At 38.1% G+C, this 25,821-nt stretch overlaps 1 protein-coding gene across 2 annotated transcripts in view; it reads left to right on the top strand.

The window, feature by feature from the left end:
* The window catches only part of Ppme1 (protein phosphatase methylesterase 1), a 47,020-nt gene that overhangs the window by 1,280 nt on the left and 19,919 nt on the right, over nucleotides 1–25,821 (top strand). Inside the window, exons 2-5 of one of the 2 annotated variants that reach the window (XM_063267176.1) lie at nucleotides 13,934–14,028; nucleotides 14,495–14,586; nucleotides 22,595–22,652; nucleotides 22,948–22,999. In XM_063267176.1, the coding sequence (XP_063123246.1) occupies nucleotides 13,934–14,028; nucleotides 14,495–14,586; nucleotides 22,595–22,652; nucleotides 22,948–22,999 (297 nt within the window). Of the gene's footprint in view, nucleotides 1–13,933; nucleotides 14,029–14,493; nucleotides 14,587–22,594; nucleotides 22,653–22,947; nucleotides 23,000–25,821 lie in introns of both variants that reach the window. The other variant, NM_001191838.1, reaches the window with a different exon arrangement.

Raw genomic sequence — 25,821 nt, 5'->3', positions numbered from 1 at the left:
TCCCAATTTATCAGCTGAGCTAATGAAAGAAACTTTGGAAATTTAGACCCTGACAGGCTTGTGTCAAGTTATAGGATACTTGGCTGCTGGAGAAAGTGCGATAGTTGAACACACTAGTAAGAGTTGCTGGGAAGCAGAGAGGATTGGATAGTCACTGGCCTATTTGGAGGACTGCTGTAAAGAAAAAAGAGGTCTGGTATATTTGGGATTCGAGGGGGAAGCTGGTAGATATTCCTGGGGAGAAGACTACCAAACAGATACATTCAGTTCCAAAGTAGTAGTATGTCCACAGACTGACCAAAAGGCAAGAAAAGATGGACGCAGTTCTGTAAAGGCTGAGTATAAGAGGTGATGGAGAATTCTGCTTATTAAAATGGTTGGAAAAGTCAGAATCCAAGAGATTTTGACCTATAGTAGAAAAACAAAAGAAAATTGACTGAGGATAGATTGATGGAGGCATAATAGAAGGTAAAATGGAAGGCTTGTTATAAGATAAAATAAAGATTGGTCATGAAAAGACAAAGATTGAGCTTTTAGCATAAAGAGAATTTGAAAACTGACCTATACTATTTTTTTTTTTTTTTGGAAAATTAGCCTGAAGGGTAAAATAGATGTAATAATTATTCTTTGTGTGTTTTTATTTTTTAGTTATTTTTTTTTCTTGAGATATGGTCTCGCTGCAGTTTAATTATGAGACTTGGTTTAATCTACAAAATAGATCAAAAGTCATCCAAGTGGCATGTGTTAGAACTAGAACCCGACCTAGCTTTAGCTTCTGGGAGTCTCTCCTTTTTAAGGAACCAGTGCTCTCGTGGGGAAGGCCTGGAGTCCTGTGCACAGTTCCTTAATAGACGTTCCTAGACGACACAAACATAGTTGTTTGAATTTACTACTGACTTTGAAGATACTCTCATTAAATTGATTTGGGGTTCTTGCCTGGAAACCCTGATATGCTTGAGGGGAGTACCACTTAAAAACCTCTCCTTGAAGCTAGGCGTTGGTGGCACACACCTTTAATTCCAGCACTTGGGAGACAGAGGTAGGCAGATCTCTGAGCTCGGGACCAGCCTGGTTTACAAAATGAGTTCCAGGACAGTCAAGGCTAAATTGAGAAACTGGGTTTACAAACAAACAAACAAACAAACAAACAAACTGGTGCATAGAAGTCAATGGTCTTTGTGTGTGAGTGGGTGTGTGTGTGTGTGTGTGTGTGTGTGTGTGTGTGTGTGTGTATCCAATGAATTAAACTAGGGCAGGGGTGGATTAATTTGTTTTTACCCAATGACCACTCTTTCTTTTTGAGACAGTATCTTGTAAACCCTTAATTCTCCTGTCTCTGACAAGGCACTGGGATTACAGTCATGCAACACATACTCAGGTAACATTTTCTTTTAACAAATGTCCATTGACTTGCCTGATACCACAGAATCACTGGCAGAAACAGCAATCAAACCCAGTACTGTAGATTTTTTAGTTCATTGATCTTCTTGGGTCAAAGAATGTGATATTCAGAATAACACAGATAAAGAGCACTATGAAATGTTTGCTAAAGGTTACAGACTGTGCTGGTAAAAAAAACCAAATTCCTCTGTTCCTGGTTTGTTTACTTTTAAAATTATATTAAAATAAATTATATACACACATATACCTACATACATACACACACACACACATATAATTTGTTAGTTTGATTTTTAAGACAGGGTTTTTCTTCATATCCTTGGCTGTCCCGAAACTAACTCTGTAGGCCAAGCTGGCCTTGAACTCAGAGATCCACCTGCCTCTGCCTCCCGAGTGTTGGAATTACACTCCCCAGTGTATACCATTACCACCCAGCTAAATTACATTTTAATTTCACAGAATCCATACTGTTAGTGTGTGCAGTTTGAGCTAGTGATAAAGATCACTGGTAGACTGTGTGTTTAGCATGCTGGAGTCCCTGGGTTTGATCTTCAGCACCTCAATGAATGAATAAGAGTAACTGATTTTTATTCCGTCTACCAGACTGCACAGTGATCATCACTAATTCTAAACCATTCTCATTATGCACAAAGAACCTCCCTAGAGCTGTGGTATATTTATACCTCATTTCCTTCTATGACTGAATTTAGTTTATTGTGTCAGTATATACCCACTGTGCCAAAGAGTTGATGGACACTTGCAGTGCTTTACTTTTTATGTTTTAGGAATTATGTGTCATAAATATCTATTTGTGTAGAAAATTTAATGTATATGAGTATGTTGTTGCTGTTTGAAGACACACCAAAAGAGGGCATCAGATCCCACTACAAATAGTTGTGAGCTACCATGTGGTTGCTAGGATTTGAACTCAGGACCTCTGGAAGACCATTCAGTGCTCCTAACCACTGAGCCATCTCTCCAGCCTAATAGAAATATAATTTTATTTGTCCTGTGTACATATCTTAGACTGGAATTGTAAGGTCATTTGTTAATTGGGTTGAATTTTTAAAGAAATTGCCAGTTTGCTAATAGTTCTTTAAAGCTTTTCGTGTGTTAGGGATATTTTCTCTTTATTGGTGTCAAAAATAGTTTCCCAGTTGCCCTTTTGTTTTGCATATCTTTTTATCATGTAAAAATGTTTTAAAATTACTTTAATATATCTATCTGGAATTTCTTGCTTTTGATTTTTAAGTCCCATAAAAGGCCTTTTATCATTCATATTTTAAGGGAATTCCTATATGTTCTTTTCCCACTACATTTGTGGCTTCTTGTTTTACATCTCCTTTAAATATCCTGAGATATGCTAATTCAGTAACATCTCTAGTTTTAACTCTGTCTACATGCTGCCTGGTTTTTGTAATATTATTTCTTTGAAGACCTTTTCTCATTATGCAAATGTCACATTAGTTAAGAAGTTGTCCTTTCCTCATTAATTAAATTACATTTGTATCATGTGACACATTTCCACATAGATTTGGGGCATTTTTTTAAAATGAGGTGTTTCTCCTTTTCTGTGGTTTATTTATTTGTGCTATTGCTATATTTTTAATATGGGGAGATTTAGTAATCTATTTTAATAAATGGAAAAGGTAGGTTTTCCTTCATCCGTCCCTGGCTCCTTTTATTTAATTTTTACAAAATGAATGTTTTTTGTTTCCGAGACAGGATCTTAACTCTGCAGCTTCATCTATCCTTGAACTTGCTGTGCTGCTTCAGCCTCCTGAATGTTAGGATTATGGGTGTCTGTGACCACATCTGGTGTGGATATTTATTATTTGTAGGACTGTCCAAAGCATGCCTTAATTATAGCCTACTCAGTCCCACAACTTTGTCTTTTCTTTTGCCATGCTTACAGTAGTGGGTTTTCATTTTCTTGCTTCTTAACAGTGTGATTGGTGGTTAGTTACTTTTTTTCTCTGTCTGTGCCTCCACCATCATGGTATCATAAAAGGAATATTTTGACACCAAATAGTATAAATCCAATCTTAAGTGTTATAAAAAGGAGCTTTTCTGAGCCATCTTTATAATAGAAATACTATTATTGCAGAATTTAAAGCCTTGCTGGCTACATAACAGAACTTGTTTCCCCCCACATGCAAAATTTAAGTTAGATAATTTCTAATGCTTTGATGCAAATTATATATAGTTTTTTGAATTGTAGCATCTATTATAAGAGTGTGTCCTTAACACTAGTAATGGCCACTCCAATTCTACTACAACTCCTAGCCAGCCATTTGGTTGTTTGTTTGCTTGTTTGTTTGTTTTCTTAAAAATCCTGCTAATGAAGGCATTTTAGAAGCAGCAGTGCCTTGATTTAAGTAACTGGCTGTAATTAAACTTCATTATTAGCCTTTGCTACAAAATTCTTTGTCTAGAGAGTTTGCGACAGGTGACTAGGACAGCGCCTGTGACATTCATTCTTAAGCATTAACAGTAACACTCTAACCAGATCTTCAAGTCTGTTAGGTCTAATTATATTTGAAACATTTGCTTAAAATATACAACTATGTTTCTTTTTTTTCTTTCTCCTTCCCCTTCTGCCATGGTTGATGTATATTTTTCTTCCTTTGGTTATCTTCTAGTAGGAACCACACCACTGTAGCTGTTTTGTCTCTTTGTAGATATAACCCCCATCTGACATAACCATTGCTATCCTTTTCTTTGCTATCTGTCTCCTCCTCAACAGCTTCCTTAGGATAGGATTTTTGCCAGATTTCTTTGTGGTGCCTTTAAAAATTAATTTTGTGTTTATTTATTGAATTTGCGTGTGTGCACATGTGTGGGAAGATGGAGCACAACTTACAGGAAGCCTGGCTCCCCCTTTCTACCCTGTGGGTCCTGGGTTGAACTCCAATCACCAGGCTGAGGGCAAAGCACTTTATCACCAGCCCTCTCCGATACGTCCTTAAGTGCTGACCATTGACAGAGACCTAATTTTACACCTATTATAAGAATAATCTTATTTCCCCACAGGTACCTTGAAGACATAACCAGAGCTGTATTTCTTTCTTATGAAAGTTTGTTAAACTTTATAGAGTAATAATTTGTACTTTATTTCACCAGAGTGTAGGTACAGTAGGACTTATAAATTCATAAGACTTAAAACCAGATCATGCTTGTTACTAGTCTCTTTATTGAAAGCATCTGTTCCTGATTATCTTTTCCTCTTTAATTCTAACCTGAAAGCAAGTCCATTCATAAAGGAGAGTACTATTAGTGGTTATTTCCACAGTAACTTCATTTTATAGAATTTTTTTTTCCTATTCTTGCCCTGTTCATCACTTGCCCTGTTCTCTGAGAACTGTTTTGTAAGGAGGTGCCACCTACACACTGGTAACTGCCAAGTTTAGAGACTAGATCAAACATTACACTTTCAAATGGAAACATCAAAAGCTCTCCATAGCAATGTCTCAGGCAGCAACATTAAAATTGTATTTATTGGTTGTTGATGAGTATTCAACTCAGGCAGCAAACATGCCACTTATGTTCCTTTCCACTGAGCTACACTGTCAGCCCATGGAAGGCTTTTTGCATGTGCCAAATGCTGCATTAATTTTGCTTGCACTCTTTTTTCCCTTACTTTATACAGTACTACTCTCAGGAAGCTCTTTGAGGCTACCCTAGCCCATGCTTTTTCTCTCCCTATCACCTGAGTATCCATAACATGCTTTGCCATTTCTACTCATTAACTTTTGTATGTCACTTGTTTGGTTTCTTTTTCTTCATTGTTAGTATGTCAAACATGAGTGGGATAAATTAATGCAAACTCCTAGAGTGCAAAGGGTTTGGTTTCTTTTTTCTTTCTGTAGTAGCAAGTTAAAGAAATACTTTTATAAATTTATGAATGTATAACATTAATTTCAAGTGAATCCTAAGGCTTTGCCTGGCCAGTGTAACCATTCCATCCTGCATTCCGCTGTCCTCGTGGCATCTTGGCTGTATGCAGGTCAGCAGTGTGTCTGTGAAGGGCCTTGTAGAAGCTCTGCTGCAGCCATGGAGCTCTGCTGTTCAGGGGGAAGGAAGCCAGTCAGCGAGAGCACTTGTGCTCCAATAATACTTTATTTGGAGCCACTGAGGTTTGAATATCACCTACTTCTTGTTCTTTTGTTTCTTTTAAACAACTGTTTGATTGGAGTCCAAAACAGTTTCCTACCTTCACTATGTAATTTTCATATCATTAAACAGTCTCTTCCTACCCTTTCAGACATTACTCTCAACTCATGGGCCATACAGAAACAGAAGGATCGGCGTGGACTTGCCCACAGACGTGATTTTCAGCTCAGTTTCAATACTGTTGGTTCAGTACTACTGTCTTGTAGAAGAATGAAGTTAGGTTTCAAAAAGCCAAGTAGGATTCCCTTCTTGGCTCACTAATTAGAGTAACTTGACTTTGTTTTCTTAAAATATGTAAAACCAATCTTACTCAGTTTTAAAGGAGAAAATGGGATTCTATGTATGCAGACTTATTGTTTAAGATATAACACAATTTAATACAAATTTGTTTGTTGTATACTAATGGCCCTCCTGCCTCATCCTCCCAAGTGCTGGAATGCACCATCAGTCATCAAATGAACCATTAAGAAAAAGACCTATCAATTAAATTGTGACATAATACTTTATCACTTAGAGTTCATTTTCAATTTTGACATAAAAATTTCTCATTATTTTATATGAGCTCTGTTTGCGTGATCATATATCACTTATGAGTGCATGCAGAAAGCGAAAGGGAAGCAAAATAAAATGCAGTGCTCCTGACACGTTTTCATATTTAGTCTCCACTCTTGTGAATCATTCTCACCAATATAGTTCTCTGTGCCTCACAGGAACATTGGCCATGGAGTGTTTCTTAAAACCAAACAGCAGCCCACACACCAGTATCATGCTTATGTAAAACCATCTTACCTTTGACATCTACTACTGACCTCATGACTGTACATCTAGCTCTCAAACCATTCAGTTCTCAGAGGGCAGAAAGTACTTTATATTAGTCTCCAAGATTTTCTCCCAGGCTGTCAACACCTATCTTTAAATTTCTGACTCTGGTTTGCTGTTCATCCTCATACAGGTAGTCACAATCAAGTTAGACCTGTTTGTTGGCCACCTGCATTACTAAAACATTGGTATCAAAAATATGAAAGTGTATCAGAACTGGAATATAGTAAAGACGTTTGTGTTAGATGCCTTTACACCATTTATAGTGATCTCACATGTATGCCACCTCAGTTCCTCCTCAACATGGTGTGAGGCTAGCCTTGTACAGTGTAAGAAAACAGTCAAGGTTATGCCAGTAACGTGTTAGGTAGTAAGCCCACATAGGTAATTCTAGTTCATTGAAAATATGTTTTATGCTGTCCAGTTTTTGGTAAGAGGTTTGTGGCTATGTTGTCCTCGTGTTGAGTGAGTAGTGGAATAAAGTATAGGCCTATCTCCCTGAATTAAACTCTTGGTTATCAAAGGTATAAAATCACACTTTTCTTGTTGTGCAGCAGCACTCTCTCACTTGTGCGTGTTAAGCGAAGTGTATTTCTATGTCGTCTGGCTCAGCAGGCTATATGAATGGCTTTTAGTGGAGTACAGTTGGACTCACTTGCTTGGAGCCACATTATTTGAGCGCTCCTGCTGCATGTCCCCTGTCTTGTCTAGATGCCAGACCTTACATAAACCACTGTTATTTCCACTTTGGACTCCATAATGCCTGATATCTGGATAATTTAATGTTTGCATCACCAACAAACAAGGACTAGGACTTAGGATTTTCATGTGTACAGTATCTCAGTATTTATCAAGGAATTCTTTTAAAGTACCTCCTGTGCTCTCTCTCTCGCTGGGAGTAGCACTAGATAAACTGGGGAGACAGAACTTGAATTTTGCCTTCTTGCTTTACTCCCCACTTGGCCCCTTCATTATCTGTCATTTCAGTTACAAAACCTTTACTGCTGCCTATTGTTACCTTTCTTCCCTACAGCAGGAAGAGCTTCTCCTCACATCTTCCGAAGGATTTCTGGGTTTTAGAATTGCCAGCTTAAATGGTTTCAAAAATAAATAACTTAAGATTATTTTGAGGACAGTATGGAGAACTGATTAGAAAGTGATCTGAGAGTTCTAGCTCACATCCTCTCTGAAGTTTTAGACAAGGTATTTGGTTTCTCTTCATTGTAATTTTGTCGGTTTTAAAACCCAGAGAGTTGTAGAAATTAATGTGTGTGCCTTTATCTTTGTGGTTCCTTCAACCTGTCAAAACCTCACTCAATTGTAGGAAAGTAATTTAGAAAAAGGAATAAAATCAGAAATGGAGGAAGATAGGATGCCAAGAAGACTCAAGAAGATAGAAAACAAATTGAAGACTATTGAGCTGTTAGCAGAGACAAACTGAAGACTGTTTGTAGGCAAATGAAAGCACAAGCTCAACTGTGTCGTAGCCCCATTAGGTGAGGACTCAGGCCTCTAAGCAAAGGGAACTTTCTTTTCTCTCTTTTACCCCAACCCCAGGAGTGTTATACGCTGAGCTCTTGAATGTAAACCTGCTCTATTTTGTGTTAATTTTTGTGGGTGATATAAGGAATGGGTCCAGCTTGGTTCTTTTGCAAATGGATAATAGGTTATCCTAACATTTTGGGGGCTGGGGTTTCTTTTTCCTAATGCATTATCTTGACATCTAAAAAAAAAATTCCTTTGACCATATCAAATAGATTGTCTTTGAGTTTTCAAATTTTATGTCATTGATGTATTCAGTGATATGTATCTGTCTGTGAGCTAGCACTATATTTTGAATGTTGTAGCTTTGTAGTAAGTTTTAAATCAGAAGATTCCAGCTTTGTGCTTTATAAAAATTATGTGGAGTCCTTTGGATCCCTTCCATTTCCATGTGAATTTCAGGACCAACTACTCTGTTCCCTACTGAGGAGTGGGCTACGGTCTTCACAGATGCTCCTTTGACTCTGTAGGTAATTTGCAGAGTCTTCCCTCTTAACATGAGGTCTTCATTATCTATGGATACAGGCGTTTCTCCTTTTATCTGTGAGGGATAACAAAGATAGACTATATAGATTTTTATATACAAGCGTTACATTTCTTTAGTAACTTATTCTATGTATTTGTGTATGGATGTATCTGATGTATGTTTGTGTACACATTCGTATATGTCTGTGTGTGTGTATTGTGTGTGTGTGTGTGTGTGTGTGTGTGTGTGTGTGTGTATGTTTAGAAGCCACAAGTTAATGTTTGGTGTCTTCAATCACTCTTCACCTTTTTTTTAAAAAAAGATTTATTATTCTATGTATGCAAGTGTTTTGCCCACATGTATGTATGTATGTATGTATGTATGTATGTATGTATGTATGTATGTATGTATACCATATGCTTGCCTGATGCCTGAAATAGTCAGAAGTAAGTGTTGGACCCCCAGGAGTAGAGTTAGAGTCTGTTAGAAGTCACTATATAAATACTAGGAATCCAATCTGGGTCCTTTTCCAAGAGAAACAATTGCTCTTAAAAGCCGAATCAGGGGCTGGGGATTTAGCTCAGTGGTAGAGCGCTTACCTAGGAAGCGCAAGGCCCTGGGTTCGGTCCCCAGCTCCGAAAAAAAGAACAAAAAAAAAAAAAAAAAGCCGAATCAATTCTCCAGCCTTCTGTTTTATTTTTGAGATATGGTCTCTCACTGAATCTGGAACTCACTGCTTTGGGAAGACTAGCTTGTCAGTAAGCTCTAGACATCCACCTGTCTCCACCTTAGCACTAGGCTTACAAGTGCACACTATCGTGCCTGACTTGGTTTGGGTGCTAGAATCTAAACTCAGGTCTTTATGCTTGCATGGCAAGCATTTTACCACCTGGTCCATCTTCCCAGCCAGCCTAAGTATTATTTAATTTTTTTAAAAATTGAAAAATATGTATATTTACTATTGTTATTGAAGGTGGGGCATGCATGCTATCCTGTGTATCTGAAGGCCAGAGGGCAACTTTGTGGAGCCAGATTTTTTCCTTCTGCCTTTCCATGGGGTTCTGGAAATTGAACTCTAGTCAGATTTTTGAAATAAGTTCGTTTACCCACTGAGACAGCTCACTCACAACCCCCCCCCCCCAACACACACACCTCCAACTCCTGGTATTCTTCTTTTTCAGAGCTGGGGACCGAACCCAGGGCCTTGCGCTTCCTAGGCAAGTGCTCTATCACTGAGCTAAATCCCCAACCCCTGGTATTCTTAATAGTGGTACTTTAATAGGCTTGTTCTGTTAATTTTACTTTTAGAGTTTTTTTACTTTAACTATAGAAAATATAACTCATGTTGGTTTTTTTTTTTTTTGCTTCTGCAGTGTACTAAAGTTGATCTTAAAGTTTTTTAGTGAGTTATTTAGGGTTCTGTCGTAGTGTTAAGTGAGTAGAAAAGTCCTAGTTAAATTACTCTATTTGTTCTTCCAAAATTGTACAAAGAGTTTAGGAAACTGTACCAGGTAAAGTGATAGTCTCCATAGTTATGAAAACCCTGAAACCTGTGAATGTATCTTTTACATGACAGAGGAAAATTAGTATTGCTTTTTAGTTGACCTTAAAAAAAACAAAACAAAACTGGGGGCTGGAGAGATGGCTCAGTGTTTAAGAGCACCGACTGCTCTTCCAGAGGTCCTGAGTTCAAATCCCAGCAACCACATGGTGGCTCACAACCATCTGTAATGGAATCCGATGCTCTCTTCTGGTGTGTCTGAAGACAGCTACAGTGTACTCATATACAAAATAAATAAATAAATCTTTACAAGAATGTCTTTCCTTTAAAAAAAAAACTATCCTGAATTATCTAGATGGTCCCCAAATAATTACAGACATCTTTTAAAGAGGAAGAAGGCAGAATGGATTAAAGCCTAGAAGAGATTTAAACTTGTTGCATTGCTATCTTTGAAAATAGAGGAAGGACCTGCAAGTTCAGTATCCTAGGCAGCTGCCAGACAATAGAAGTGATGTTTCACATCCTGGGCATAAGAAAAGCTCACTACTACTAATTTAATTATTGCTTGTAGGCCTTTTCAGTAGACATAACTAGCAGTAATTGAGACAAAAGGAATCATAAGCCACTCATATCTCTACTTTGAAACTAAGATTAAGATTGTTACTTTGAATTATATAATTATCTCTCTTGCAGTGATAATTTTGACTATTAACCAAATTATCTAATTGCTTTATCTAAATATATGTGTATGTAATAGTGTAACAAACTTAAAACCATTAAATATTAGCGCATACTGTCTACTATCTAGAATATTTTTCAACTTTTTTTCTTAAAGTATGCCATACCAGAAATTTATAGTAAAATAATTATGTTTGAAATTATTTGGAAATTTTTCTAACCTACCATTAATTTGCTCCTTATTTTTGGTTCTTACAAACTAATGTTTGCATAGCAAAAGCCTAGTGCAGGGTGTGGCGCTGCAGGCCTGTCATCCTAGCACTTGGGAGACTGTAGTAGGAGAATTACAGAGTGAGACATTGTCTCAAAAAATTAAAGGAAAAAAATTAAATAACAAATTGAAAACTGTAAGCCATTTTCATTGATAAAATATGCACGTGAAAGTTCTAAACAAAACACTGCACCTTATTTCACAACACAAGATCATACATCATGCTCAAATTGGTTTCATTCTGAGTATGCAAATCAATTAATAGAATTCTTCACATAAATAGAATCAAGGGCAAATATCACATGAATATCTCAAGTGATGCAAAAAGGACTTTCAATAAAGTTCAGTATCCCTTCATGATGAAAGGTCCTGAAGAAACTAGGAATAGAGGGGACATACTTCAACCTAGTAGAGGCTATTTACGCAGACTGGTGGTCTGTTTACAACATAGCATTTCTTCTTAAGTCGGAAACAGGACAAGGTTGTTGGCTTTCTCCGCTCTTCTAATGCTTCAATTCCTAGGGATACAAATGGAAAAGAAGTCAGGTTACCCCTCTTTGCAGACAATATAATTCTGTGTATTTGAAGACTTTATCACAAAGCTCATAGCTCTTAAAATCACTTTCAACCGAGTGGCAGAGCACAGAAATCAGTGGTAGCATGTGTCCTCTAAGTTCCATGACTTCATTAGCCTAGCCCCAGGTTGTTGGCTAGATTCCAGTATCAAGTATGGTTTCCCTCCAGCTAAATAGGCCTTAAGTTCACTAGAGAGCTGTTGAGTACCACCATATAGAGAGTACCACTATTGTACCCTTAGGGATATCTTGCCATTCTGGTCATTGTGGTTCATGTGTCACAAATGGGTACAACTAATGGTTGCTTCCCTCCCTTGGAAGATTTCATGGCACTAGGTGAGCTAATCCTCAGGGGAGAAAACTTTCAGGTCAGATCCAGCTAAGGTTCTCGGGGTCCAATGTCCAAAGTTTGTGGTGTCTTTCAGCAGTAGGGACTTAACTCCACCTTCTGAGAGACAACCTAGAACAGTAATAACTTATATTGCTTTGGGAGTCTCTGGGACTTCCTGACCAACAAATCAGAGACCTCAGATCTGGGATTAGTTTTCATTAGATAATCTATGGCTCTTGTAGGGAACATTGTCAGCCCAGATGGGAAAACTTCATTCAAACTATATATGTATATGTATAGTTTCCTCATTCTTCTCTTCCTTCAGATCATTTGTGTCTTGCTATCTCTAGTGTCTCCTCCCATGGCTCCCTTTTACTTCCCTGGTTTCTGTTACTCTTCTATGTTGTATACCCACGTCTGAAGAATTGGAGCTAAGAGTCTCAGATGAGAAAGAATATGCCACATTTGTCTTTCAGGTGTTGGTCACCTCATTCTCTATTTTTTAGTTCCATTCGCTTACCTGCAAATTCATTATTTCCATTATTTCATTTTTCTTTATGGCCGAATAGTATTCTACTCTATCCATCCATCCATCCACCCATCCATCCACACACCCCCCCCTTTTCAGTATCCATTTGTCAGTTAAAGGGCAATACTTGCATTTCCTAGCTGTTATGAATAGAGCGCAATGATGATGTTTAGTCCTTGGCATATGCCAATGAGTCATAGCTGGGTTATATGGTAGATTTATTTTTATCTTTTTGAGTGTTCTCCATACTGATTTCTAGAATAGCTTATCGATGTTCAGTAACCCCAGCATCTGTAGGAAGGCTGTTCTGTGCCCCCACCCCGAGTTACCGTTGTCTCTGAATCAGATGCTAGAGTTTGTTTCTGGACTGAGTTGATCTTAATCCTTACTCATGTACTACAGGCCTGATTACTATAGATGTATAGTGTTTCATTGTCTTTCACTGGAAACTTTATTAGGTTCAAGTGAGGGGAACTGTGTTTATTAGCCTCCAAGCCATTTAATAGTAGTAATAATGGGTATATATTGAGACACCAAGCTAAGTGCTATATTCACATTGGCTCGTTTCATTGTGTCAACAGATGTTAATTATTGATGTGTCAGGTTCTGTGACTACTTGGAGAATGTGCTTGTTCTCAGTGTTCTCACAGTGCCAACCTAGGTGAGCTAAAATATTTTTTAGGAAATGTATAACTAGTGCAAGCTAGTCTGAGAGTAATGAGCAGTGAGGGGGCTACTTTAATCTTCACGCCCCCTGTATAAAATTGACAGTACAGCCCCATCAAACATGGACAGGCTGGGCTTGTAGAAATTAACTACTGTGTTTAAAATCACACAAGGAACACACAATTGGATTAAAAAATAAACCCATTAGGTAGAAAATAAAAAATTATTACAAGCTTAGCAACTATTTTTTAAAAATATGTTGTCTTGTCATTTTCTTTTCTCTTTTCTCTAGAAATAGGTTGTTTGGAGTCAAAGTTCAGGTCTGTGGCTCTTAATTTAGTCGTAAATGAGTTTCTAAGTAGAATTCTATATGCTCTGGACCTGCCTGTGTAGTCCAGGTGTATGTGCATGTGCTTGAAAAATGAAGTGTACACATCTCTTGTTAGATTTTAAACCTGGTCTGTGACCTGCTTTGTACCTCTCTGCCCAACGGGGTAGCAGGAAATAGAAATTGTATATTCATTTTTAGAAGTTTAAAATAAATTTTACTTTGTCATAAAATGATTTTGTATGCATTGACCTATCAAAGTAGTTCTTATTTTAAATAAGACTTAATTCACCTTTAGGATTGATTCTGATTCTGACATTCCCCATATTGTAAACACCCCTGAGTCTTGTTTGTTATCTTTTCAAAGGTCACTTCTTCTTAATTCTACCTGCCTCTTCCTTCAAAGTACTGGGAATAAAGGCATGCACAACCATGCCTTTCAATTTTAGAAAATCTTCATGTTTACTCTTAACTCTGTTTGGACCCATTTAAATACTGTATATGGTGCTTTGGGAACTCTTTGTATCTTTATGAGAAGAAAACACTTGCTATTTTCATTTCGGATTTACATTTAGAATCTGTTGACCAAGATTTTACCTTCTTATGTATAACTGTTTTATTTGAACAGCTCCTTTTCTTCTTCCTCTCCTCAGCCCTGGAAGGAAGCGGGACTTTACCCCTGTTCCATGGAGTCAGTACTTCGAGTCAATGGAAGATGTGGAGGTGGAGAATGAAACTGGCAAGGATATATCCTCTCAAAGGGGCTGCTCAGCATAAGGACGGGCGACTAAGTCCCACTTGGGTAGCTCCTAGATGTTCTATTTATCCCAGCAGTTCCTTACATTATCTGGAAAGTTACCTTTAAGTCTTTGGCAGAATCTTTCTTGGCTGCAGTTGTCTGACACCTGCATGGGAAGGGATTAGGATTAAATTCCTGAAAGTCATACTCTGAGTCCAACAAGCTGAAGTGACTTAGTTTCTAGAAACCAAGTACTGAATCCTCTTCAGAGAAAAGGAAATATTTATTTTTCATTGAGAAGAAGGCATACTGGCTGCAGGCTTCAAAACAGTCTTGCTATCTCAGAAACACCTAAAGTGTCTTTGGAAGTCTGCAGTTTTCATATAAGTTGTTATACCCTGTTTGTCTCTTTCAAAAATAAATATTGTTATGAATAATAAAAACTTTAAATCTATTGTCTTTAACTGTTCATACACTTTTCGAGTTTACAAGAGTGGTTCCGAGGGTCCAGTCCTGCTGCTGCTTCATGGAGGAGGCCATTCTGCCCTTTCCTGGGCAGTATTCACGGTAAGTTGTTGGCGTCAGAGGCTGGTGTATTGCAGTGATCATTCTTTTCTAGGTGACTTGTCTAGTTAACTCTTCCTAACATGTTCATTCATCATTGGGAAGAAGGCAGAGCAAAACTTTAGCATTATGTACTCAAGGTCACCTGTTCTTTATGCTAGTGGTTCTTGTAACGCTTTGTATATGTATGCACTAGGGTGAAGGTATGGAGTTTGTGCCTTGTCAAAAGTGGGGGTCTTTAATCTCAGTAATTTAAATATACATGAGTAGATATTTTATTTCAGATGCTTTAGATTATATCTCTGTCTTCATCAGGTACATGATGTTCCAAAAATATTTTTCTATTTTTATTATTTAGCAATTTCATACATAAATACAATGTTATCTTGATCATAGTCAACCCATATTCTTCTTCCCACTTCTTCCGAGCCTTTCAAAACTTCTCTACCTTCATGTCTTCATTTTTTTTTCTTTTTTCTTTTTTTTTTTTTTTTTTTCGGAGCTGGGGACCAAACCCAGGGCCTTGCGCTCGCTAGGCAAGCACTCTACCACTGAGCTAAATCCCCAACCCCGTCTTCATATTTTTTTAAGTGACTGATGAAGTCTAATTAGTACAGCTTGCATGTGAATGGATGAGGGGCCCATTACAGGAGCATAGGCAACCATATCGCAAAAGAAGAACTACTCCCCTCCTCCAACAGCCATCAGTTGCCAATAGCCCCGCAGCTTAGGGGTAGATCTTCATGAACCTCTCTCTCATCCATGCTGGAATATTAGCTGTCTTCTTTTTAAAGCAATGCTTTATCTTATATTACCTTTTAATTTGTATGTATATATGTGTTTTATGTATTGTATGTGTGTGTATGTATGTATGTAGGTATGTATGCATGCATACTTGCATCTCTGAACTCTTAAGAAATAATAACACTTAGCTGGTGATGCTCAGGGCCTGGGCTAACATGAATTCTGCTATTTTAAATCTTCCTCACATCTCTGACTTGGTAATAAGGCAGCCTACATGCCAGGACATACTGCTAAGAAAGATAGTAGCAACACCTTCATATAAAATGAAGCGATCCCTTCTCATGTATCAAGCAGATATACACAGTAATTCTTTTTTTTTTTAAAGATGTATTTATTTTTCATTTATATGAGTACAATGCAGCTGTCTTCAGACACACCAGAAGAGGGCATGGAATCCCGTTAACAGATGGCTGTGAGCCACCATGTGGTTGCTGGGGAATTAAACTCGGGACCTCTGGAACAGCAGTCAGTGCTCTTAGTTCAGTGTCCATCTGCCCTATGGTGTCTGGAAAACAGTTTCTTTAGAGTCATCATCACCTCTGTCTCCTACAGTCGACATAGATCCCTGAGCCTTGTAAAGAGGACATTGATGAACATATGCCATTTAGGACTGTGTTTCAATGTCTCTCACTCTTTGCACATTGTTTAGTATAGGTTCCCAATTATAATTCCTATCTACTGCAAAATGCAGTTTTTCTGATGTGGGTTGAGTGAGACACTGATCTATGGTATAGCAGTATGGTATGATTAGAAAAATAATAGTAAGTTTCTCCCTAGGCCCAGGCCCTCTGTATACAGTCTCAGATTCTTGGCCACTTTAGCAGTGTCAAATTTGGATTTCTTATGAAGTAGGCCTTAGATCCAACGAGAGAGTGGTTGGTTACTGCTGAAGCATCTCTGCTACTAGTATAACTATATCTTGTAGGTAGATCACTGTTGCAGGTTATAGGGTTTGCTTTGTAGCTGGGAGATACTGATGGTTTTCCTTTTCCTCAGGTATTGTGTAGAGCACATACGGTAGTGAAGCTTCTAGTTAGGTACAAACTCAACTTCTCCATTTTCAGTGACATAAATGTCTTCAGCAATAGGGCCTTATCATCGGGTTGTGACAAGAATCAATAGCCTAGGCATTAGCCTGTAGTGTCTGAGAGTTTTCATGGAGTGCCTTGGCCAATAACTCAACTAGATGTAACCCTTTCTGTCATAGGACATTTTACATGGGTCATTGTCTTCCCCTGTTAGTTGGTGACTCCATGTATGTATATTGGATTCCTTTCATATATGTATATGAAGCTTCTACAGTGGCAGGTTTGCATATAGTTTTTCAAATGGCCTTTAGTGTTAGTTGTCATATTCTCTCCTTTACCCTTCTCTCCCAACCCCTCCCTATTTTATCCCACCCCCCCCCTTTTTTTCCTTTTGTCTCTCTATAACACTAGTGTATTTCCCCTTTCTTGGGTGATCTCCTTTCCCCACCCCCCACCTCGACCTCCAATCCATGTGTACTCCTTAACCTCTGCAGTTGTGTGGATTGTAGCACACATATTGAAAACTTAAAAACCGATATCCACACATAAAAGAAAATATATAATATTTGTCTTTTGGGCTGTGGTTAACTTACAGTGACTTTACCCCTATCTATCCATTTACCTGTGAATTTCTTTTATTTATTCATTCATTTGTTCATTCATTCATTTATTTTGTTGAAACAGGGTTTTTCTGTGTAGCACTGAGTGTCCTGGAACTTGCTCTGTAGACCAGGCTGGTCTTGAACTTAGAGGTCTGCCTGCCTCTGCCTCCCAAGAGCTAGAATTAAAAAATGTATGCTACCACTGCCTAGCTACCTGTGAATGTTATAATTTCATTTTTCTTAGTAGCTGAATAATATTCCATTATACACATGTATCCCATTGTCATCTATTGATGGACATCTATTGATGTCATCTGTTGATGGACATCTAAGGTGTCTCCAATTTTTGGCTATTATGAATAGAGCATCAGTGAGCATGGTTGAGCAAGTGTTTCTGTAATAGAGTGTAGAGTCCTTTAGATATATGCCCGAGTGGTATAGCTGAGCCTGGAGGTAGGTTGATCTCCAGCTTCTTGAAAAACTGCCACACTGATAGGGGCTCTCCCAGTCTGTACTCTCGACAGTAACGAGTAAGTGTTCCCCTTCCCCGCCTCCTCCTCAGCATGGAATAGCATTTATTTTATTATTATTGTTCTGTTTTGTTTTTTCGAGACAGGGTTTCTTGCAACCCTGTATAGCTGGCTGTCCTGGAACTTGCTCTGTAGATCAGATTGTCGTTTATTTTATTGATCTTGATCAGTCTGACTGGTGTAAGATAAAAATCTCAAAGTAGTTTTAATTTACACTTCATTGATAGTTAAGGATGTTGAACATTTTTAAGAACTATCTGGTTAGTCCCGTTTTTAAATGTTATTGTTTTCTTAATGTTAAGGTTTGTTTTGTTACTTTTTTCCTTATAGATATTAACCCTCTGTCAGATGCTGAATTGATAAGGAATTTACCCGTTCTGTGGCTGCCACTTTGCCTGCATGATGATGTCCTTTGCCATATAGAAGCTTTTCAGTTTCATGAGGTCCCATTTATTAATTGTTGGTCTTGGTGCCTGCACGATGGGTATTCTGTTCACAAAGTCCTTTCCTGTGCTAATGAGTTCAAGCCTATTCCATGTTTACCCTTCTATGAAATTCAGGGTGTGTACTCTTATTTTAAGGTCATTGAGTCTTGTGCAGGGTGATAGATATGATTCTGTTTGCATCCTATACGCAGACATCCAGTTAGACCAGCAGCATGTGTTATCCTTTCCCCAGTGTATATTTCTAGCTTCTTTGAAATAAATGAATAAATAAATGGTAAGTAAATAAGTAAATCAGGTGTCTATAGGTATGTTTACATATGTCTGGGTCTTTGGTTTGATTCCACTGATCAAAGTGTTTTTATGCCAGTACCATGCTATTTTATTATTGTTGCTCTGTAATACAACAGGAAGATCATGAATTTGAGATTTTGTTTCCTGAGCAAGTAAACTAGCAAGAAAGCTTGGCTCTTCCAAATACATAACGCTACCATGAGGCCTTCTCCCTCAGGATTTTTATCTTTTCCTAATCATTTTGTAAGGGATATGCCTCTAAAAACTATCAACAGATCAACTTTTAGCCTCTTAATTCTTCACTAAAGAGATTAAATTTTGACATGTGAAACTTTGTGGCAAGGGAGAACCCTCAAACCACATCTAAGCCATAGTGACGTGTTAAGTTCCTTCTTATACTATCTTTTAAATTCACGGAGCACACCTTGCCTTTTTGTAGGCAAAGATCCTAGCTTATTTGTGTCTGCTAAATTATGCGTACTTACGGGGTGTTTTGTTCTTGAATTACTGTCAGTTCTGGTATGATGTGTGATGCAGCTGCACCTAGATGATCAGTGTGTGTGATCAGTAGTTAGGCCGCGGGATCCTGGAGAGCAGACACAGCTTTATTATTCTGGAATGTCTGCATAATGTCTGTCACAGAGTCAGTGCTTGGTACTCCATCCTTGACTACGTTTGTATCATTCCCAAACAGTTGATCTGGGATTAAACATTGATTGATGTGTTCTATTCACAAAAGCAGGAAATAAGGCTTTATTTATTTATTTATTTATTTAGGTTCTTTTTTTCGGAGCTGGGGACCGAACCCAGGGCCTTGCGCTTCCTAGGCAAGCGCTCTACCACTGAGCTAAATCCCCAACCCCGGCTTTTTTTATTTTTAAGCAAGATCTCACTGTGCAGCCCTGACAGACCTGAAACTCACTATGTAGACCAGGTTTGCTCCATTCTCAAAGAACTCTGTCTGCTTCTACCTTCCAAGTGCTGGGATTACAGGCCTGCCTAGCCCCTAGGTTTTTATTAAATAAGTAATTTATATATGACTAGTAAAGAAGTTGCATCATATAGTTAGAAAGCTCCCAGTTTTAGGACACATGGCCAGTGGAGTCAAAGGGATAAGGAAGAGGTAAGTCCTGTGATTGGAGTGTGATGAGACCTCTGAGCACAGACTGCCTTGTTCAGTATTGTGTGCCTTCTGCTTCCACTGTCCAGGAAAGTTGTCTTACAGAGTTGTACCATGTTCTGCTCGTGGATATATCCTGCTTATGTAATCACTTCCCACCAATCAGGTCATTACTCATGTCTCTCGTGTTGTAAGATACTTGGGTCTGTTCCTGCTGTTGGTATAGTCCCTGTTCACGTTTAACTGTGCCTGTATTCACAGATAGGCTCTAAAGCTTGGGGAGTTCTGACCTTTGGAGTCAAGGCAATTGCTAGAGCACTGGCTTTCACACGGCCAGTTTTATTTAGATGCCGAGAATGTTAGTTTTAGACAATAGCTTTTCGTCAAGTTAGATTCTGTAAGTGTACCATTTCTTTGTTAAATGGTAGTAGAAATGAATCACAGTGACTACTAATGAAGATGTTTCCCCACGGGTTTGCTCTCCATCATAGCCTTTTATGCCATCTTTCCATGCCGCCTAGAGTCTGGGACCAGTGAGCCCCAGGGATCAACCACAACAAGGAAAATAAGCAGCTGCATGTCCCTAGACATTTGCCTTGTCTTAGTTACATCCCCTGCAGTGTCTAGGTGCATAGTCCCATTTACCTTTTCTGTGATCCTTTCAGTTTAGGCAAAGATAGTGAAATTTAGAGCAATACCATACCTGTAAAAGCAACAAAATATAAACAGAATTCTGAGCCTAGACAAAAATCTTACTGCATTAGAGGATAGTACATTTGTAAGGAGAGTTGTTTCTCTACATCTTCAATACTTGCCAGGTACAAATACTCTGCCATATTTTTTTAGCGTGTTTTTCAAGGCTGAAATTATCTGAAATAATGTATAGCATATCAAAGTGATCCTGACACTCACTCACTCTCTCTCTCTCTCTCTCTCTCTCTCTCTCTCTCTCTCTCACACACACACACACACACACACACACATACACACACACACTCTCATACACACACACACCCTCTCTCTCTCTCTCTCTCATACACACACACACACACACACACACACACACACACACACACACACACCTTGGAGACTAGGTCTTGCTTTGTAGCTGAGGCTGGGATCAAACTCTAAGCCTTCCTGCTTCAGCTTTCCCACTGGTATAATTCCAGGCATGTGCTACCATAGCTCTGGCTAGCTCTTTCTTCCAGTTTTTTCTCTAATGCTCTTTACCATAGAGTATTTACCCACAGAGTTCCAAAACTTAATAGAGATAAGCTTGGCCCCTCCTCTGGTTCACTTTAAATCAGAATATCTGGTGGGCTTATACTGTACTCCTCAAAACTCCTTAGATACTTCTGTGTGGCAGACAAGGTTGACGATGACCCTGTTTCTATCATTTGTTGGCTCTTTGACCCTGGTGAGATGCTTAACTCCTTATAAAATCTCCTCGCCTGTAAAATGATGAGAATTGTCTGAAGAGTTCTGAGGAGTAAATTAGATAATGCATTGAAAGTACTTAGATTGATGAATGGTACCTTGGAAGATTTGGTAAATATTAGCGGCCACTGATATCAGTGTTGATAGCATAAATCCCAAGGAGAAAACAGTTGGGTGAGTCTGGTTCTGAACTTGCTGGTTTTCACTTACTTCAAAAATATCAAGGGGTTGGGGATTTAGCTCAGTGGTAGAGCGCTTGCCTAGCAAGCACAAGGCCCTGGGTTCGGTCCCCAGCTCTGAAAAAAAGAAAAGAAAAAAAATATCAATATTGTGCCGTTTGAAACAAGATGAGAACCAAAGTCACTGACAGACACTCTCTCAGCTTCATCCATAAGACCCATGGTACTCTGTGAGTTTACTTTGCACTCATTTATTTTTCTCGTGGTTCTAACCATAAAGAAATGCCAGTAGCATGGGTGCAGGGGATGTCTGTGTTCCCCATTGCTGCAGCAGCATGCTCATTTGGGTAGTTTTAGATATCTTTTAGAAAGATATATTTAAATAGGAAACCAAAAGATGCTTTCAATATTCTTGTTATGTTTCCCAATGAGCACATAATGGTTATAAATTATAGCCAATTATGTACCTCAGATCTATCTTTTGTTTGTTTGTAATAACTTTTAAAAGTGTGGAACAATTAATCAGATTTGTTCCATAACTTTATATTCAAAGTGTAATTTTGTTTTTGGCCTAGAAGGTTGTACTGTTACCATAATGCAGTCAATAACTTCTGTAAATGAACAAATCTGTCCTTCTCAGGGACAAACAGTACAATATAGTAGGATTTCAAACTTTTGTTACTTTAAAAGAGATGCTCACTAAGAGTAAGAGAAGGAGACATGTTGGCTTTTATTCAGTTAGTTTTTAAAGTATAACTCGAGAATCTGTCTTGTCTTCTGATGTATGCTTATACTATCTTGGTAACTTACCATGATGTTAATTTTGGTTTTTTACATGAACATACACAAATAATTTCCTTTTTCTTGGTCACAGTTTTCTCATTCTTAAAATGTGAATGTTGGACTAAACCGTTGCTTTATTCTTAAAGTTAAAATATAGAGATGACATTTGCTAACTGTGATATATGACTGTCAGAAAATCTAGCTCCCTGAGGAAGCAGTTATTTCAAGTCTCCTTAAACTTCTAAAATTGTATCCTGTGATATTAATCCTTTCCAAAATCTATGTAATAGTATCACAGCTTGTATATACTGCTGTGCCTATCAGTAGATTTCATGACTTGCTCTGATTTTAGGGTAATTTTGTAACTCAAATGTCATGTTCATGTAATTCCTGGGCCAAAATTGTATTTCTAGTTGATTCACAATCCTTATCTGGGGATTCTGGCTCTAAAATAAAGAAAAGCCATCCAGGGAACATGGATGCAAACCATAAGCCAGCATCTGGAAGTGCTAGAAGTGCTTATGCTATAAGGAAAGGCTAGGAAGAATGACTTTATCATGGGGTTTGGATAAAGTTTACACTGGGGACCGACCACAATATGTGTGTGTGTGTGTGTGTGTGTGTGTGTGTGTGTGTGTGTGTGTGTGTGTGTGTTCTTTTATTATACTTAAAAGAAAACCTTTGAGATAAGGCAAGTTTTCTTTTCTCTTGGGTACCTTGGATTATGATCACAGTTCATTTAACAAAATTATGCAAATTCTGTACCTCCCCTTTCGTTCTTTTCCTTCCAGGCAGCAATCATCAGTAGAGTACAGTGTCGGATTGTGGCTCTGGATCTACGAAGCCATGGTGAGTCCAGCTCCCCCTAGCCCCTTTAATAAGCCCAGACATTAGCAATGTTGGCAAAAAGGAACCTAATGTACCCCATTTGGGTATTTTGGGAGGAATCGTAGCTTGTATGTATAATTATCATCTTTAGAATAGCTAGCCATAAAGAAATGTCTGGAATATAGAACATCCTTGCTAAATCCATCTTTAAAGTCCCTAGTTCATTACTCCTGGTTTGATGATTTTTATCATTGAAATTTATTTATTTATTTATTTATTTATTTATTTATTTATTTATTTATTTATTTATTTATAGGAGAAACTAAAGTCAAGAATTCTGAAGACCTGTCAGCAGAAACAATGGCAAAGTAAGGAAGAAAAAACACTGATTGCCTGCATCTTGACGCCATCATAAACAGTAGTGCAATTTTATTATGCTGTTGGTGAAATTGCTGGACAGTCCTTAACACACAAATTTCATTTCTGTTCTCTCTTCTCTTTTTATCCTTATTAATGTCCTTCTTGGCTTATCCAGTCTGGTGTTTAGCACAGAAATTGTTTATTTTGTGCAGGCTTTTGGAAATGTTGCTCTCTTGGTGTAACTAAATGGAATGTGGGTATGTATCTTCTATGGACTCCTGTTTAGAAAAGTATATGTAGCCTTGAATGCATGTTCAGGCAGCCTGCATGTGTTCATTAGCTAGTCACAGGAAAGTGAGGGCAGGCTATGGAAGAATAGCAACTTAGAACCTAGGCCTTTAAGTCAAGTCGTGTATATTCCATATTTCTCTCTGTGTTCACTCACCAGGGTCATAGAAGAACTAGCAAAAAATACAAGTGCATTGGACATACCCCAGACCTGCTGAATCACTATTTTCAGCAGTAAAACCTAGACATATAATATACTTTAAAATATTTTTATTTTTTAAAAAATATTTTTATTTATTTATTTATTTTTTAATAGTTTTTTTTCCGGAGCTGGGGACCGAACCCAGGGCCTCGTGGTTGCTAGGCAAGCGCTCTACCACTGAGCCAAATCCCCAACCCCTAATATTTTTATTTATTTATTTTTTTACTTTTTTTCGGAGCTGGGGACCGAACCCAGGGCCTTGCGTTTGCTAGGCAAGCGCTCTACCGCTGAGCTAAATCCCCAACCCCATATTTTTATTTTTTATGGGTATAGATAGTTTGCCACATGTTTGCCTGGTCTCTGTAGAGGCTGGAAGAAGGTGCCAGATGCCCTAGAACTGGTGTTGCAGACAATTATGAGCTACCATGTAGGTGCTGGGAACTGAACCTGCAACTTGTAAAAGAGAAGCCAGTCCTCTTAACTGCTGAACTCTCTCTCCAGCCCTAGTCTTTACATTCCTAAAACACTGTAAAGGGATCTGGTGTAGTCAGTCCCATAAATAATGGTTAAGAACCATTGCCTTTAATAAGAATAACTTCTAAATAATTGATCAGTTACTTTTAGATTGGGTTACATATCGTCCCTAAGCTTAGCTATGACGTTGGTGCACTTTATATATATGAGTGCTTTGTCTGCATGTCTGCTTCACACCAGAAGAGACATAGACGGTCCTACCATGTGTCTGGGTATCGAACACAGGACCTCCGGAAAAGCTGCCAGCATTTTTGTTGCTGTTTTGTATTTTTTTTTTTTTCTAAGACAGAGTTTCTCTGTGTCCTGGAACTTGCTCTGTAGACCAGGCTGTTGGCCTTGAATTCAGAGATCCACCTGCCTCTGCCTCCCAGTACTGGGATTATTGGTATAGGCCACAACTTTCTGGCTACAGCCAGTGCTAACCACTGAGCGTTCTCTCCAAGCCCTATTATGCATTTTAGACCCTGTCTACCTTCATACACTTACAACTTTCATAGTAAATATCTAACTTGGTTAATGCATATATTAAGATGTGGAATTTAGGGGCTGGAGAGATGGCTCAATGGTTAAGAGCACCAATTGCTCTTCCAGACGTCCTGAGTTCAATTCCCAGCAACTACATGGTGGCTCACAGCCATCTGTAACTGGATCTGGTGCCCTCTTCTGGTGTGTCTGAAGACAGCAACAGTGTACTCTTATATATAAAATAAATAAATCTTTAAAAAAAAAAAGATGTGGAATTTAACATCTTCCAGAACATTTTATTTAGTTCATTTCATCCTTACCAACTAAAATTTTATTAAAATTGAGAATTATTCTGAAAGTTATACACTGATACTTGTTCTAAACTTTAACTTATTTTTTAAAGATTTGCCCCCAAATAATAGAATCATAGCCCACATAGTTTAATTAATTAAGCCAATAGTCTGTTGTGTGTAAGTACATATAGGAATGAACATACAGTTTTTTCTGCTCTGTCATATTGATATATAGTAATACTACTTGGTTTTCCTTTTTCAAAGTTGTATAAGTCTCCTATGTTACTTGTTTCAGAGACTACTACTTATCTGAGTCATCTTTATTCTTGAAATGTGTTGACTTTATGGAGTCACTATGGAAGTGGCTTTATGGAGTCCAAGGAAAGGGTCTTTAAATATACTTAGGTGTGGTAGCAGAAATCTGCAGTTTTTTTTCTTTTTAACTTTGGTAGAAATACAATGATATTTTGGTAGACCCAGTGAACTGAATTCTTGGCTGATTTTACAGTTGATAAGTATGTCTGAGTTTCTTAAAGAGTAGTAGAAAGAACCCTTTCAGACAAGGTTGTTGAAGAATAACCTTGTTGATGATATAGAGAACTTGTAGTCATGACAGGTACTTGCCTGGCATTGCTGTACCACCATAGTGGTTCATTAGGCTCACAGGTCTAGAGCCTGATGCTAGTCTTGCATTATAGTATGGTAGAGGATTGCACATGGTAAGACAGCTCTGACCCAGAGAGAACGCTCTTTATAACAGTGACTCCTTCATTACTCTATAAAGTGGTTAATGAACTCCTGAAACCAGCCACTTATGATCCAGTCACTGTTATAAGTCCTACCTGTTTCTACTACTATCTAGAACAAAAGCCAGCAAGAATGTAGACCTAAGTCAAGCGCAATGCTCAGCTTTTATCAATGCTTGCTCTTCCTTCCAACAGAGACTCTGCAAACTTGCAAATAACTGTACTTCACAATATGTGATTTGAAGAAAGGCATTTGTTGACCACAGCTTCACTGAATAAGTTTTAGTTTTTCTTTGCACTAA

This window comes from Rattus norvegicus, chromosome 1 (assembly GCF_036323735.1).
Source record: "Rattus norvegicus strain BN/NHsdMcwi chromosome 1, GRCr8, whole genome shotgun sequence".
In the NCBI taxonomy this organism is placed as follows: Eukaryota; Metazoa; Chordata; class Mammalia; order Rodentia; family Muridae; genus Rattus; species Rattus norvegicus.
Note: the sequence above shows the minus strand (reverse complement) of the source record. Positions and strands in the feature narration are given on the sequence as shown.